The sequence below is a fragment of the Xiphophorus couchianus genome, chromosome 15 (assembly GCF_001444195.1).
Source record: "Xiphophorus couchianus chromosome 15, X_couchianus-1.0, whole genome shotgun sequence".
Lineage (NCBI taxonomy): Eukaryota > Metazoa > Chordata > Actinopteri > Cyprinodontiformes > Poeciliidae > Xiphophorus > Xiphophorus couchianus.
The window spans coordinates 4,985,591-5,000,388 of record NC_040242.1 but is presented as its reverse complement, the minus strand read 5'-3'; the positions used below and the strand labels follow the sequence as shown (position 1 = coordinate 5,000,388).

The 14,798-nt window shown below is 45.1% G+C and overlaps 2 protein-coding genes, 1 long non-coding RNA gene and 4 other non-coding genes across 8 annotated transcripts; 5 read left to right on the top strand and 2 right to left on the bottom strand.

The window, feature by feature from the left end:
* Window positions 1–2,030: 2,030 nt before the first annotated feature.
* On the bottom strand, window positions 2,031–7,374 carry rnaseh1 (ribonuclease H1). Of its 2 annotated transcripts, XM_028040963.1 has the most exons (8): window positions 7,086–7,368; window positions 4,867–4,991; window positions 4,421–4,600; window positions 3,798–3,897; window positions 3,664–3,718; window positions 2,834–2,918; window positions 2,641–2,765; window positions 2,031–2,564 (listed from the first exon to the last, which is right to left on the bottom strand). In XM_028040963.1, exons 1-8 carry the CDS (start codon window positions 7,214–7,216, stop codon window positions 2,478–2,480), a joined length of 888 nt encoding a protein of 295 aa, XP_027896764.1. In that variant the 5' UTR covers window positions 7,217–7,368; the 3' UTR covers window positions 2,031–2,477. The 2 variants fall into 2 exon arrangements, 1 of the variants encoding a protein (XP_027896764.1); XR_003598514.1 differs by lacking the exon at window positions 2,031–2,564 and having other exon boundaries at window positions 2,696–2,765; window positions 2,834–3,041; window positions 3,099–3,718; window positions 7,086–7,374.
* An 85-nt stretch (window positions 7,375–7,459) lies between these two features.
* On the top strand, window positions 7,460–14,798 carry rps7 (ribosomal protein S7). Its single transcript, XM_028040967.1, has 7 exons — window positions 7,460–7,557; window positions 8,269–8,354; window positions 8,425–8,496; window positions 8,825–8,968; window positions 11,599–11,663; window positions 12,501–12,651; window positions 14,688–14,798. Exons 2-7 carry the CDS (start codon window positions 8,280–8,282, stop codon window positions 14,763–14,765), a joined length of 585 nt encoding a protein of 194 aa, XP_027896768.1. The 5' UTR covers window positions 7,460–7,557; window positions 8,269–8,279; the 3' UTR covers window positions 14,766–14,798.
* On the top strand, window positions 8,520–8,738 carry LOC114159170 (small nucleolar RNA SNORA73 family). The gene has a single exon (XR_003598555.1). It is a non-coding gene; the product is annotated as a small nucleolar RNA SNORA73 family (small nucleolar RNA).
* Window positions 10,824–12,263, bottom strand: LOC114158988 (uncharacterized). Its single transcript, XR_003598521.1, has 2 exons — window positions 12,067–12,263; window positions 10,824–11,309 (listed from the first exon to the last, which is right to left on the bottom strand). It is a non-coding gene; the product is annotated as an uncharacterized LOC114158988 (long non-coding RNA).
* On the top strand, window positions 11,297–11,515 carry LOC114159182 (small nucleolar RNA SNORA73 family). Its single transcript, XR_003598567.1, has one exon. It is a non-coding gene; the product is annotated as a small nucleolar RNA SNORA73 family (small nucleolar RNA).
* LOC114159181 (small nucleolar RNA SNORA73 family) lies at window positions 12,054–12,272 on the top strand. Its single transcript, XR_003598566.1, has one exon. It is a non-coding gene; the product is annotated as a small nucleolar RNA SNORA73 family (small nucleolar RNA).
* On the top strand, window positions 14,075–14,287 carry LOC114159183 (small nucleolar RNA SNORA73 family). The gene has a single exon (XR_003598568.1). It is a non-coding gene; the product is annotated as a small nucleolar RNA SNORA73 family (small nucleolar RNA).

Here is a 14,798-nt window from a genome sequence, read left to right as displayed (position 1 = left end):
ACCAAGTTAACCTGTAGTTACCAATAGTTATTTAATCTTAATTTATCATGGATTAATTTATATATTTGTATTTATTCATTTACAACCAGGCACACAGAAGTGATGAATCACCAATCAGAGGCGAGGAAGAGGAACTTATGATGACGCTCTTTGCTGGCTCCACCCCCTTTCCTTCTCACCTGTTCCTCAGGTGAACATCGCTGAAGGTTACAGGTTAACAGAACACGCTGCAGTACCGCTGCCGGCCACCAGGGGGACATAAACAGCAGCAATAATTCATCGGTCAAATTTTCTCCTTCCGGTTCTGGAAAGAAACACGATCTGGTTTTTATTTTGATATTAATAAAGAATAAAATCTAAATATGTCAATTAAAACATGATAGAACCGGAACATTTGAATAATAACAACAATAATTAGTGATCCCAACATTAAAACATGATAAAAACATTTTAATAATAACACTCAGCGTTTGGAGCAGAGCAGCTGCTTGGTGTTTCCTGCAGCTGCCTGTTAGTATGCAGCTCAGGTCTGCAGCAGGCTGACGCCCAGAGAGCCGCGCTGCATCCCAACATGCTGCTGTTCCTCCCACTGAGGCTCCTGCTGGGAGGACTGGCCTGATCTGGGCCAAAACCAGCCTCAGACTGGGAGAACTGGCCGTGGTGCATTCACTGACCTGCTGGATCCTGTCATAGTGTCAGATAAAGATCTTCTCCTTCCCAGCTCCGTCTTGGTCCCTGTTGTCATGGAAACAGACCCGTCTGTGACATCATGTTCAGGTCAGGAGGTTCTGGACCTGCTGAGGGAGTCGAGTCTAAACGGAGCTGCTCAGAACCGCAGAGCAGACCTCCCTCTCTCCTGGCTCTGCAGATGAGGCGGAAAGTTCTGCAGAACTCCAGTCCGGTTCCTCCGGCCCAGTCTGACCCGGTTCCTCTGACCCAATGTGCAAAGTTTATTTTCTCAGAATGTTCTGGAGCAAAGCAGAGTTCTGATTCTACCGCCTTGGTTCCCTCCAGCTGCAGAGCTAACGAGCCGCTGAAGCGTTGACCTTTGACCCCACAGCGTGTGCCGCCGCTGGCGGGATTGTGGTGGCTCGCGCTGGCCGGCAGGCAGAGGTCAGAGGTCAGGGGAGGCTCTGCCTCAGCCTGCTGCTGCCAGTTTTCAAAGCCAAACTGAGCGAGGTCAAAGTTCAGACTGAAACAGATTTATGAAATATAAAAGTTTTTTCTAAACAAACTTCTTTGTCCAATCAGCATCACTCCATGCTGAATCTGCCGGCGGTATGAATAGTTATGATCCTTGCTGCTCGTTAAACTAGAAAATAAATCTTTTAATCCCTGAAAGATTTTAACTTTAATACAAATTTAAAGTAGCCAAAGGATTTCTTTTTATTTCTAAGAAATAAAATTTATTTGGCAACAATAAAAAATAATTTCTGGAATTAAGAATAAAATATAAACCCACAGGAAATGGTTTTCAGTGTGATCAAGGATTATACTTCAGTATTAATCATAATAAATTGATATAATCAAAAGTTAATTCTACATAAATTAGGAAATTAATAATCTGCTGATCTGTCCAGAGTTTAATAAAAGCCATTAACAGTGAGGAAGCCGTGCTGCCCTCTGCTGGTCCGTTTGAACACCTGCAGGTCGGAACCAGGCGAAACATTAAAGATGGAATAATTTAACAAAATCTTTCTAAAAAAATATGTTTGGAATAATTTAACAGATTAAATCAGCCAACAGAAGCAGAACTGCTCCGGGGGAGGAGCCGTCCTGAGGGCGTCATCGGCCAATCAGAACCAGGGATTATATTTAACTAATATCTAAACCAGAGGGCCGGCATCCTGCATGTTTTATTGGTACCAACAACCTTTTCAGCAGGTCAGTGTTCTTCTAATGAGCCATGATTGGATCCAGGTGCGTTAAACCAGGGAGAGAGAAAAACACGCAGGACGCCGGGCCTCCAGGACGACTTTGGGCTCCACTGAGCTAATCCTTCAGGGAGTAAAGAGACACTTCACAGTTTAGCCTTTTTAAACATTTTAATGAACGGTTAGAGAAATTTTCTTATGCTTTATCAGACAACAGAAACAGCAGCAGAATAAATAATCCTCCTGACTCCGACTGGTGAGTTAATTATTCCCACAGTTCCAACTGAAAGGCTTCAGTTAGCAAATATGTTTTACTTCAGTTTCATCTCTAAACCGGGAAAACAATAATTAGCCAAACTGGTACCAGTAAACTCCCAGTTTAACATGACAGCAGTTCCCCCTGCTGGATAATGATGAGAACAGCAGGAGGATGACAACCTGTCGGCTGATCTCTGCTGCCGTTCTTCATAAATCAGGAAAGGAAAGGAAGTGCTTCGGCTTCATGGTCGGAAGCAAACTAAACTTTATTCACCCTGAGCAGAAAGGTGAATAAAGTTCACCTTTATGCTCACCTTTAGAAAATCAGAAAACATCAGAAACTTTTCACAGCAGCTCCTTGGCTGCTCCCTCCCTGGACAGCCAGTCCGCCATCTCGTTCCCGGTGTACCCGGCGTGGCCCGGCACGTGCATCTGCAGGGAGAGGGACAGTTAGGAGCACCCAGCTTTCTGTGCCAGCAAGCCGGTCCGGTTCGGCCCGGTTATTTACCCAGACCACGTCCAGCTCAGAGTTCAGCCGGTCCAGCTCCATAAAGTCTTCTTTGTTGGTGATCGGACCGCCAGACTTCAGCCTCCAGCCGTTCAGTTTCCAGGTCTTCACCCAGGTGGTCACACCTGTGGGAGGTCAGAGGTCAGAAGTCACCTGGCCCCGCCGCCCCCCGAGGTCCATGGCAATGACTCACCGTTGATGGTGAACTTGCTGTCAGTGTAGAGAACCAGCTTCTGGAGGTGGTTCTGCCGGGCCAGTTCCAGAGCCCTGCAGGCCGCCTGGGGGCGGAGACATTACCGAGTCACTAACCAGCTAAACGAGTCACTAACAAGTCATTAACCAGCAACTGAGTCACTAACCAGCTACCGAGTTACTTACGAGTCACTAACCAGTTAACGAGTCTTTGACAAGCTAATGAGTAATTAACCAGCCAACTAGTCAGGTATAGAGTCTTTAACCACTAATGAGTCATTAACCAGCTAACGAGTCACTAACAAGTCATTAACCAGCTAACGAGTAACTAACAAGTCATTAACTAGCTAACGACTAACTAACCAGCTAACGAGTCACTAACGATTCACTAACTAGTTAACTAGTCAGTGACCAGTTACCTGGTTAATGACCAGGTATCGAGTCGTTAACCACTAATGAGTCATTAACAAGTCAGTTAACAGGTAAACTGAGTGTTGGTTTACACGCAGAGTGACGAGTCTTTTTAACTTCAGACATTTTGTTTAATTCTAAGACTAATTCATTAAATTTTCATTCTGTTTAAAATTTAAGCTCTTGTTAGACTCAGAATTGTATTAATTATTTTAATTGAACAATGAAACAAATGAAAGTACATCATCCCCAAACAGGAAGAAATAAAAGGATTTTGCTGCACTGAAGCAGTTGAACCACTAGAGGGCACTGTACCAGTTCATTCTGACCAATCAGGTTCCAACTGTTTTTAAAGCCGCACTCTGTTCTCGTGTTGATTGGACGGTGATTCTGAGGCGGGATGTGATGGGCGGGTCTTACCTGAATCTCTGCTCTCTGATTGGTCTGCCGCCCCTGCAGCCGCTCTGCAACATTTCTGGCAAACAGGCAGCAGCTGGTTACTTCTTCACAGCGTTAGCAGCTAGTCGAGGGTGTGTTGGTGTGTGTGGACTCACAGTGGGTGGTTCCGGCCCCAGTACACCCCGATCCCGGCCCGAGCCCGGTCCTGCCCGTTGGCTGAGCAGCAGCCGTCGGTGTACACCACCACCGCATCACCTGGAGGGTCAGCAGCAGGTTGGAGGTCAGTCTGGGAGTGGCCACTGTTAGCAGAGCTAATTTTTAGCATTTAGCTCTTTTGCTAACTTTTAAAATGTTTAGCGTACTTAGCTTCCCCTAAAATTATTTTTTTCTGATGAATTCTATAGCGATAATTTAGTTGCATGTTTTGATAACTTTCAGTTGAAAAAAGTTCAAAAGTTCCATGTTGAAGTTTTGGTTTTTAACTGTTAATAATTTGATCCTGTGGAGGTACATGGTCCTGTAGCACACCTGAGGGCACTATGTCAATATGGCTGAAGTTAGCATTTTAGCACTATCTCCCACTAAATACCACGTTGACATGACGCTACAACTTTAGCTTCCACTTCATGTTCCACCATGTTAGTATAGCACGTTAGCATTAGCAGAATTAAATTACTGATTTGTGCTTCAGGGTCAGCGCAGCTAGCTTTTTAGCTAGTGGTGCCGACCACTGGAGGCCACAGCTAAGGATGAAGCTCTATCATCATCATCATGGTACCCATGTAGGTGAACCCATCACTGCTTCCTGCTAACGAGCTCTCTGATGGCTTGGCTCGTTTAGGCTGAAGCTCCGCCTCCTCCTCTGGGCGGGGCCTCTTCTTTCCTAGCGGGATGCACTCCACCGGTTCTGGGCCCCGTCTGGGGAGCAGAGAGACGTCCGTCTCTCCAGGCCAGGTCCCTGATGGGAAACAGAACTGCAATCAGGAACAGAACCGTTCCAGAGGAATCAGGTCCAGTTCTGCTAAAAGCTGATCCAAAACGCTGCAGCCTAGGTTCTGATGAAAACACAGAGATCATGTTTCTTTCATTGCAGGTCTGCCATCCATCTGATCGGTCCAGATATTCCTACCAGAACCATTCAGAGCAAGTCTGCAGGATTACTGCTGGTTCCTAGAGGTTCTAGAGGCAGAACCTTTAGTTCCTCACCTGTCTGGACCGGCTCACCTGTGCTGTGGTCCGGAACCGCAGACGGGTCTTCTCCTCTGAAGAACGCCCAGGCGTCTCGTTCTGATCCAAACTTCTTAAACGACGCAGCTGGAAACTTGTCCACCTGGATCTTACACTCTTCCCTGGAAGAACAACCAGAACCAGGAAAGTCATCAGGATTTTAGACAAAACATTTCTACAGAACTCTTTCCAGAATGTTCTTGTTCTGACCTGGTGAAATCTTCAGAACCTTTTGAATTTAACCCATTCCTCCTTCCTAACATTGTCTGTCTGACTCCTTATACTGTTGGAGGACTTCCTGTTTTCTGTCCAATCAGAGCCCAGGGATCAGTGAGACACGCCCACTCTCTCATTTACTCCCAGTAAATTTGGTTCTGATTAGTGATGTTACGTGATGTGCCGAGGCTTCGAGGCGTGTGTCGAGTAATGGAGGGGGCGTTTCCGTAAAGCGCGTATCGAAGCTTGCTTCATTTAGGGGAGGAGCCGAAAACGATGACGTCCGAAGCCTCGCTACCCGGCTGTACCACGTGACTGCTTCGGGAAGTGGCTCAGAGTTTGGCGCGGGGTTAGACAGCTTTAGAAACCCCACAGGCTCCATTCAAAATGTGGGTTGTTGTAGGCGAGTTGCGGTCAGTTGAGAGAGTAGATAGAGTTTTGATAGTTTGTATAGCAGAGTTTGGATAGTGGTTATTTAGTTTGAGACAGTTACTTTGGTGTTTGGAGAGTTTGGTGGGTGGGTGGGTGGACGGACGGACGGACGGATGGATGAGAGATTTAGGAGCGCGAGGACAGGATAGGAGTAGGATGGAGCCGGCGAGAAAGAGGAGGATTTCCCCTATGTGGGAACATTTTGATTTGATAAGCCCTAACAAGGTAAGGTGAACTGAACATTTGCAGATGCATTAGGTTTGCTTATGAGGAACTGTATTTTTCACTGTTTCTTATTTTCTGTAAAGGTGAGGTGTTTATTGTGCTCCAAGGAGTTGGGGTACAATAATAACACCTCATCCATGTAGTGTCAAAAAGAGAAATCGTTTGAAACCAAAAACTGTGGAGAAATTGTTGTTTCTTAATAAAAATGCATGAAATCATCCAAGTTACACAAGCATTAGCCTATTCACTACCCCCTCCCTAGTTCCACAAGCACTTTCACTGTCCTCTGCCTGATTAAGCCCAGGCCATTTTTCTAGAGTCACAGAAAAACATTATTACACAACATGCCATATCACATGACACTACTATTTTGGGAATAATTACACACAGAGGATACATTCAAACAATATTTTATTATACACATATAATATACATTATATACATAATATTTTATTATTATGTGTATACATAATTTATGTAGAGAAATGATTTCGTCCTACACCTTTTGTGACGTCATTCCCAAGAGCCATAATAGCCGTAATTAACACGTGTTAAGATACAGCTGGCTGTGATTATACACCTGGCCAGTAGGTGGTTTCGTGTGCACATGAAGCTTCAAGAAATGAACCCTTTCTCGAACCAGTTGGCTCAAGTGGTTCAATGCCTCATGAGGCTTCATCTCACCATCACTAGTTCTGATCGGTTCTGGAGAAACTGGACCTGAAGGTTCTGTTGAACCTGTCAAACTCCTACAGGAAACACAAAGATGGACCCACCAGACTGTTCTGATGATGACTGTGTAACAGCTTTTAAATACTGGTAGAGAATCACCATAGCAACCACTGACTGCTAGTTTTTCCTTCTACTAAACTTTCTACTCATACTACTCCGTGAAAAATATTGACCATTTCCTGCTATACTCAGTTCCTCCACGGCTGTTTAGACCATAAAACAATATTTCTGCATTAAATTTGTTTTTGTCTGTGTGACTATTTTAACTAAATGCTACATTTCCGTTGACTGTAAGTGAGAATCAACTAAACTAATGGGTTAAATGTATCCGTCTGTATGAAATAAAGGCATACCATATAAGCTTCACTTTTGATCTAAATTACTGAAATAAAAAAATTTTTACTGACATAATAACTAGACGCGGCTGCTGAGGCGTTAATACTAATCAGCGGTTCCGAAAGCAACAGCCTGAGAAAATACTCAGAACCACCCGGTTCTGGATTATTATTGAGTCACAATAAACCTGGTTCCTATCCGTAATTAGTTAAAAGTTTCGTAGGAAATTCTGACGAAGTAGCACTGCTAGTCAGAACACCGGTACTGATCCTCACCATGACTTGTAGACTCCGGGTTTGACTCCCTTCCTGACAGCGTAGAAGAACTTTCCTTTCGGGTTCGGCATGTCTGAAGCGCTGCAGAACCTCTTGAGAACTGTCCGGACCGGAGTCCAAAACCGGAACATCAGCGGAACCACCAGAGTGTCATGTTGGATCTAAACTGCGTGAAGTGGGCCGTAAACCCGGCTGGAAACCCGACAATTAACAGCAGCAAAGCTACTAATTTTACGCTTCTTCTTTTTCTTCTTCTTCTGTTGCGTTTTATGGCAGTTTACAGACTGTGTATTACCGCCATCAACTGAACGGAGATGTAACTTCAGAAATTAATCGAATTTTACTCTCGCGATATCTTAAATTAACAACGGCGTACATATCTAATTCTCGCGATGCTATTGATCAGCGACGCGATTGGATTAATTCAAGTCTCGCGATGTTCCGGTCTCTTCCTTGGCCGTCGCTGACACAGGTTAGTCGTGTTATTTTCACAGTTCATCCGTTTTCTGATCTTAAATGTCCTTTAAAGCTGTTTTGTTGTTGCTTCAACAACCTGAACTTCCCATTTGGACTCTGATACCTCAGATTAAGATGTTTGTAGCAGCGGATGGTTTCGTTAGAGGTGTATTTACAGCGTAGTAGCGGAGGGACTGTGTTAGCGGGAGAAGCTAGGCCGAGCGTGTGTTCAGTCAGCTACTGCTGGAGAATAAACTGGGAATTAACAGGTAAACTGGTCCGACAGTTTCACCGAAAAACCTGTGAGCTGGGACCAGTTTAGCGGTTAGGTCGCTGCAGGAGGAGAACTGGAACCATTTCAAATCAGTTTACTGGGAGTTCAGGTCGGCAGCAACTGAGACCAGTTCACGGGTTATTGTGGAACCAGTTTAGATGTTCCTGAGTCAGATTTTATTCAAAAATACTTTGTTAATGAAACGGAAATCACCCAAGTATCTTCAGAGAATTGTGGATGGTGATGCTGTGGGCAGGGAGGATTTCTGGTAGCAGTCAGTGTTACACGTCTGACTGAATACTTGATGTATGATAGTCTAATACTAACAGCTTGATATCCCCCAGCAATACATCTAGCTAGCCCTGCTAATCCTCCTCCTTTGCTTTTGCTGTTCCTCCTTAAATATGTGATGAAATGACCTCTGACCTCTCTAACCCCTCTGTGTCTGTGCAGAGACTAAGGCCATGTTCAGTACCAGCGCTAAGATAGTGAAGCCGAATGGCGAGAAGCCCGATGAGTTTGAGTCTGGGATTTCCCAGGTAAGAGCCGTCAGTCGGCCATCTTGGTGCCGGTTCTGTTCGCCTGCTGACCCGGACCTTTCTCCTCCAGGCTCTGCTGGAGCTGGAGATGAACTCCGACCTGAAGGCCCAGCTGAGGGAACTGCACATCACCGCAGCTAAGGTGGGATTCTGCTGACCGTTTTCCCGACATGGACACCTGGGGGCGTGGCCTCCAGCTCTGTCCTGGTGGCCAATGGGAGCGCAGCTGTGAGCCGTGACGTCCAATCCCGTTCCACAATGTCTGACAGTAAGCTCCGCCCCCGGCTGCCCGTCAGCCGGCGCGGCGAGCGTCCTGCATATTCCTACGCCTTCCCAGAGTCCTTTGGGCCGTTACTGGGGAGACAAACCATGCAGGACACAGAACACTCTGGTTCCGTTTGGATCCGGATCCGCTCCATGCTGTGCGGCGGCGCAGCGTCTTGCTGACAGAGCGTTCCTCTGTGTTGCAGGAGATCGAGGTGGGCGGCAGCCGCAAAGCCATCATCATCTTCGTCCCGGTTCCTCAGCTCAAGTCCTTCCAGAAGATCCAGGTCCGCCTGGTCCGGGAGCTGGAGAAGAAGTTCAGCGGGAAGCATGTCGTCTTCATTGCACAGGTGAGGGGTCAAAGGTCAGAGGCTGGGAACCTCCCAGGTTGGGTTCCAGACCCAGTTTTACTCAAGACGTGGAGCTAGCGCTGCAGCTAACATGAACTGATCAATTATTCTGACCGGATAAAAATATTTTCATTTAACCAATTCAGATTTTTTATACATTTGAAATTCATAAAAATACAAATAAACATTTGAAATGGTTCCTTAGATAAAACTTATTCTTATCTAAAAGTAAAAAAAATCTGCTGATCATCAATACTAGTGACGGTCCGATCAGGTTGTTTGCTGCCGGTTCCGATACCGATCATCCATGAGGCCGATCACCGATCTCTGCTGATCACCTGGCTGTTAATTTTTCACTTTAGGTATAAATGATTCTGTTATCTGGCAATAAACTGACCTAATGTAGAGCTGTTAGACATATTTTACCACATATCTAAAATCTTTCTAAGTTCCCTGCTGCAGCTCTCAGCAGCTGCTCGCTGTGACAGTTCACCATCTGGAGGTTCAACGGCTCAGTCTGGGAAACATCACCACAGTAGCGGCGATATTTTGTTCCTGCGTTGAGCCTCCATGCAGCCAAATCAATCAAGTGTTTGTTTTTTAAATACCATATTAGATTGGTTGTGTTGATGCGTTGTGGCGAGCTTCGCCCCCGAGGTCATGTCCCACATCAACACGCAAACGTCCCGGTTCCCTCAGAGCGTTAAAGTTCCTCACTACAGGAGTTGATGCTGCGCAGCGAGAAGGCAGGAGACCAGCTGCAGGCTGAGAAGGAGATACAGGTGATCGATCACTGATCAGACACTTTTTCACGGAAATCGGCCGATTATGATGGATGGCCGATCGATCGGCATACCTCTGATCAATACAGCTAGAGCTGATCTGCTGATTATTGATCTGCATGAGAAAGGTGATAAATTTCTTTACAGAAGCTGAAGTGGAGCAGAAACAGAACAGATCTTCAGATTCATGTCAGATGGAAAATGTTTTGGCTTCATTGCTGCTGTTTCAGCAAATTATCTCTAAGTCTGAATACTCCAGTTACTGATGAAGTGATTATTAAATTAGTTGCTGATTATTTAAATAATTGATTAATCATTTCATTTTTAGTAGGAACGAATCTTTCACAATAAAAGTCTGGATCTGCTGAATCGTTCAGTAACGTTTGGTTGACTGATTGGTCAGCTGATCACTTCAGTCATGACTGCAGAAATTTAATTTAATATAATTTACCAAAAATATAAACATTCCATTAAAGAAAATGCTGAAGTTTGTTTTTCTATAGTTTAAGACCAAAAAGAGAAAGAAGTTTCTCAAAGCTTTAAAATGGCAGAATGTTTAAAAAATTGACATCTATTTTCAAAATGATGTAATATTTTAATCTCTTAGTTTCATTTAGTTGGACTGAAACCAGAATCTATGGAGAACAGATCCTGCCAAAACTGGCCATAAATACATAGCTTGATAAAGTGATGTGGCAAATATGGCCGCCAAAATATCAGAATTAATACAGGTGAAAACTGGAAATATCAGACAAAAAATATAGAAATAAAAGAGCAAACAGGATTTAAACTAAAATGGAAACTACTGATAAATACCGTTTAATCTGTTACTTTTTAGTCAGTTAAGTTGATTATAAAAACCATTTATAATAAACTGAAATGTAATCTTTTCTAGGGTTAAAGTTCAGAATTATGTGCCTGCAGCTGATTTTTTTTTTTTTACCTTTAAGTAAAAAAAGAAAATAACTTTTGGGTTGTTTATTATCCAACTTTCCTGTTAAAGAACATGAAGTGAGTCTGTGGGTGACGGCCAAGCCGGATCTCATTGGTCAGTTTGCTTTATGTGGCGGCTTGGTGTTTTTTCTGTTAGCTGAAAGTGAATGAGGGAGTTTGATCCTCCTGTAGTTCTAAGAGCCATTTGGATCCCGCCTGAGCTTTTTACCGTGTGCGGTTCTGCCGGGTCGCCGGTTCTGGAGCTTTTTTTCTGTGGTTTGGCGAACCGGAGAGCTGAGGAGTGACCCGGTTGGACGCCATGATATCTGCTGCCTGAACCTGGGGATCTCCGACCTGCCATGGGTCACAGAGGCTCTGCTTTCATGTCTTTATTATTTAGCATAATTTAATATCAAAACGTTTGCTGTCCTCTGATCACTGAGGTGTTGGGGTAGGGGTTAGAGGTTAGGGTTAGGGGTTAGAGGTTAGGGTGTCATAAAGGTTGAGCAACAACATTCATGTCTGTGTCAAAGTCCCAGGCTCTGATCTGGACGTTTCGCATTTCCTGTTTATGCGTCAATATTCCCAGTGTGAACTGGTGCAGCTCCAGTTCCCGACATGGACACCTGGGGGCGTGGTCTCCAGCTCTGTCCTGGTGGCCAATGGGAGCGCAGCTATGAGCCGTGACGTCCAATCCCGTTCCACAATGTCGGACAGTAAGCTCCGCCCCCGGCTGCCCGACGGCCGGCGCGGCGAGCATCCTGCATATTCCTACGCCTTCCCAGAGTCCTTTGGGCCGTTACTGGGGAGACAAACCATGCAGGACACAGAACACTCTGGATCCGTCCGGTTCCGATCCAGGTTCTGCTCCTCTGATCAGGTATTGATTATTGATCACTGCTGTTTGTTTTCCAGAGGAGGATTCTTCCCAAACCCACCAGGAAAAGTCGCACCAAGAATAAGCAGAAGCGTCCCAGGAGGTGAGTGGACCAGAACCGCTCAGTTTCTGAACTTGGACCCAGATTGGACCTGAGGGGAAAACAGACCGGTCTCCAGAGATCAGAACCGGTTCTGATTCTCAAGTCTGGACCTACTGGAGGATCAGTAGAACCAGAACCAGAGGTGTTGGTTCAGTTCTGATTGGATCATAGGTTCTGTAGCGGTTCTACAGAACTCCCGAGGAGCCGAACAGGGAAGGGTCAAAGGTCAGGGTTTGGTCCTTCACAGTTCAGCGGCTTGACCCGATTGGTTCTGCTGTCAAGAACAGACCAGAGAGGGTAATGATGATGTCATCAGCAGGAAGCCGTGTGATTGGTCAGAACTCTGGATTTAAATGTTCACGAACATTTTCAGATTCAAAAATCGTTTTTCCGACATGGACACCTGGGGGCGTGGCCTTCAGCTCTGTCCTGGTGGCCAATGGGAGCGCAGCTCTGAGCCGTGACGTCCAATCCCGTTCCACAATGTCGGACAGTAAGCTCCGCCCCCGGCTGCCCGTCAGCCGGCGCGGCAAGCGTCCTGCATATTCCTACGCCTTCCCAGAGTCCTTTGGGCCGTTACTGGGGAGACAAACCATGCAGGACACAGAACACTCACAAACATTGTTGTTTGTGATGTCAGAATGATGTCATCATTTTTTATTGACTCAATAATTAGCATACACCCTGTTTTCAAGCTAACTGTCCAGCTTAGATACTTAGCAAGCTAATTAGCTTCAAGCTAATTAAGCTAAGCATTTAGTCTGAATTTGTCACATTTATAAATGAATGTACAATAAAAAAAATGACTGAAAAACAAACTTCCTCTCATCCACCCAGTCGAACTTTGACCTCCGTCCATGACGCCATCTTGGAGGACCTGGTGTTCCCCAGTGAGATCGTCGGGAAGCGGATCCGGGTCAAACTAGATAGCAGCCGGCTCATCAAGGTCCACCTGGACAAGGCCCAGCAGAACAACGTGGAACACAAAGTGAGTGGTTCTGTTCAGACCGGACCAGAACCGGGCCAGCCGGGTTCTGATTCTTGTTTTGAAATGTTTGAGGAATCGAATTGGCTTAGATCTTTGGGAGTGGGCGTGGCCACCATAATGAACTATGGCAGGCCGTTTTGTCATACAATCGGCTGCAACACTTCATTCCAGATTTGTGTTTCATTCTAGAAAAGCTGGATTTCCAGATCCATAAAGATGTTTTTAAATTGGTTCCAGACAACTAAAGGTTAAATAAACCAAAGTCAAAGGTCATCCTGCTGAACTCTGACAAATCTGTGCAGGCAGCTGTTTGGACAGCTCAGCACAGTTAACGGACTCTTTGCACGTCCGGCGCTGACGTCACAACCGCATGCGCAAATGCGGCTCTCTTTTTTCCGCTTTGAGTTACCATGACAGCTAGAAAAGACAAAGTTGTATTTCAGACGCAAATAAAACAATACTATGAACATTGTTGTCTTCCTAATATAATGGGCTTTTAAGTTTTCATGGATTTCCAAACGGTCCTGAATTAAGAAGACGGTGGCTTGTAAATATTCGTCGCTACCAGTTAAAGCTAACGCCGCACAGCAAAGTTTACAGCCTTCACGTCACTCCGGATCAACTTCTTCAGCCTAAAGCAGAAGGTAAAGGAGCCTCCTGTGTTATTTCCATGGAATCACTTCTGTATTCAGCCTGAAAGAGTTTATAGGAACCAGAGAGCAGACCAGAGCCAGACAGCCGAGCTACTGATCCACCTGTACAAACTGCTGTAAACACCGTCCTGCTTCACAAGAAGCATGCTAAACTAATAAAGCGAAATAACACAGAGACCTTAAGGAACACGGCCATATTTTTCTAAAAGCAACAACTTTGAACCTGAACCGTCAGCTGAACTAGAACTCCGACACCAGAGCTGCTCTACTGTTAAGCTATGGGCTTGTTGTTCCTCAGGCTTCAGAAGCAAAAAGCCTGAACCGTAAAATCTCCGTTACTTGGTCTCTGACACTAACGACAATAAACGCACGTAATATACTTGAAAACAAGGTAAAAACATTGTCCGTTAGAATGGATGAAAAATGTTTAGATACTTAAATAGCACGTTTTTAAAAGAAAAATGTCTAGCATAAGCTAAAGCTAATGTTAGCCACAAAGTTTAAAGAAAGTAAAACTCACCTTCGTATCTGCATATAACGAGGCGAACATCTTAAAACTTTTCTCCAGCTACATGTTGGGGCTTCAGATCGATGTTCATCATTAACTGTTACCTTGGAAACACCCAGTGGAAAGAGACATTTTCACCAGACTGGAAACGATCGAGCCGCTTTTCCGCGAACGCAGAAGCTGAGGAGCAAAGAGCCTGTTCAGAAATCCTGACTGATCTTAATGACTGTGATGCTGCTGTAACCACAGCAACCATCAGTTCCCGACATGGACACCTGGGGGCGTGGTCTCCAGCTCTGTCCTGGTGGCCAATGGGAGCGCAGCTCTGAGCCGTGACGTCCAATCCCGTTCCACAATGTCGGAAAGTAAGCTCCGCCCTCGGCTGCCCGTCGGCCGCGAGCGTCCTGCATATTCCTACGCCTTCCCAGAGTCCTTTGGGCCGTTACTGGGGAGACAAACCATGCAGGACACAAAACGCTCTGAATCCGTCTGGAGGGAAAACTAACAGTTTATTTCTGTAATTCATCAGAACCGTAAAAATAGTTCAGGATTAGAGAGAACAAGAAATAACGATAAAAATAATTTAACTGCATTTTTCCAGACAGCTTCTGAAAAACTGAGATTAAGTCAAAATGTGCCAGTGGATAAGAAACAAAATAATAATTAGTGTTTGCCATCTGATAATACCTTTAGTTAATCTCCTAAAGATGATTATGATAAAAGTAAAGATAGTTTAGTCCACCAGAGGGCGCTCACCGTCCCTCCAGTCCAACACTTTCTACTGAATTATAACTTTAGGAAAATCGCTCATCTGATATTTTAATTAATATAAATGTTTTAGTTTGAGACCAGGTTCTGCTCTGACCTCTGTGCAGGTGGAGACGTTCTCTGGAGTCTATAAGAAGCTGACGGGGAAAGACGTCGTGTTTGAATTCCCAGAATTCCAGCTGTAAACGCGCCGGACTCAATAAAGTTGTTTTCTGTCA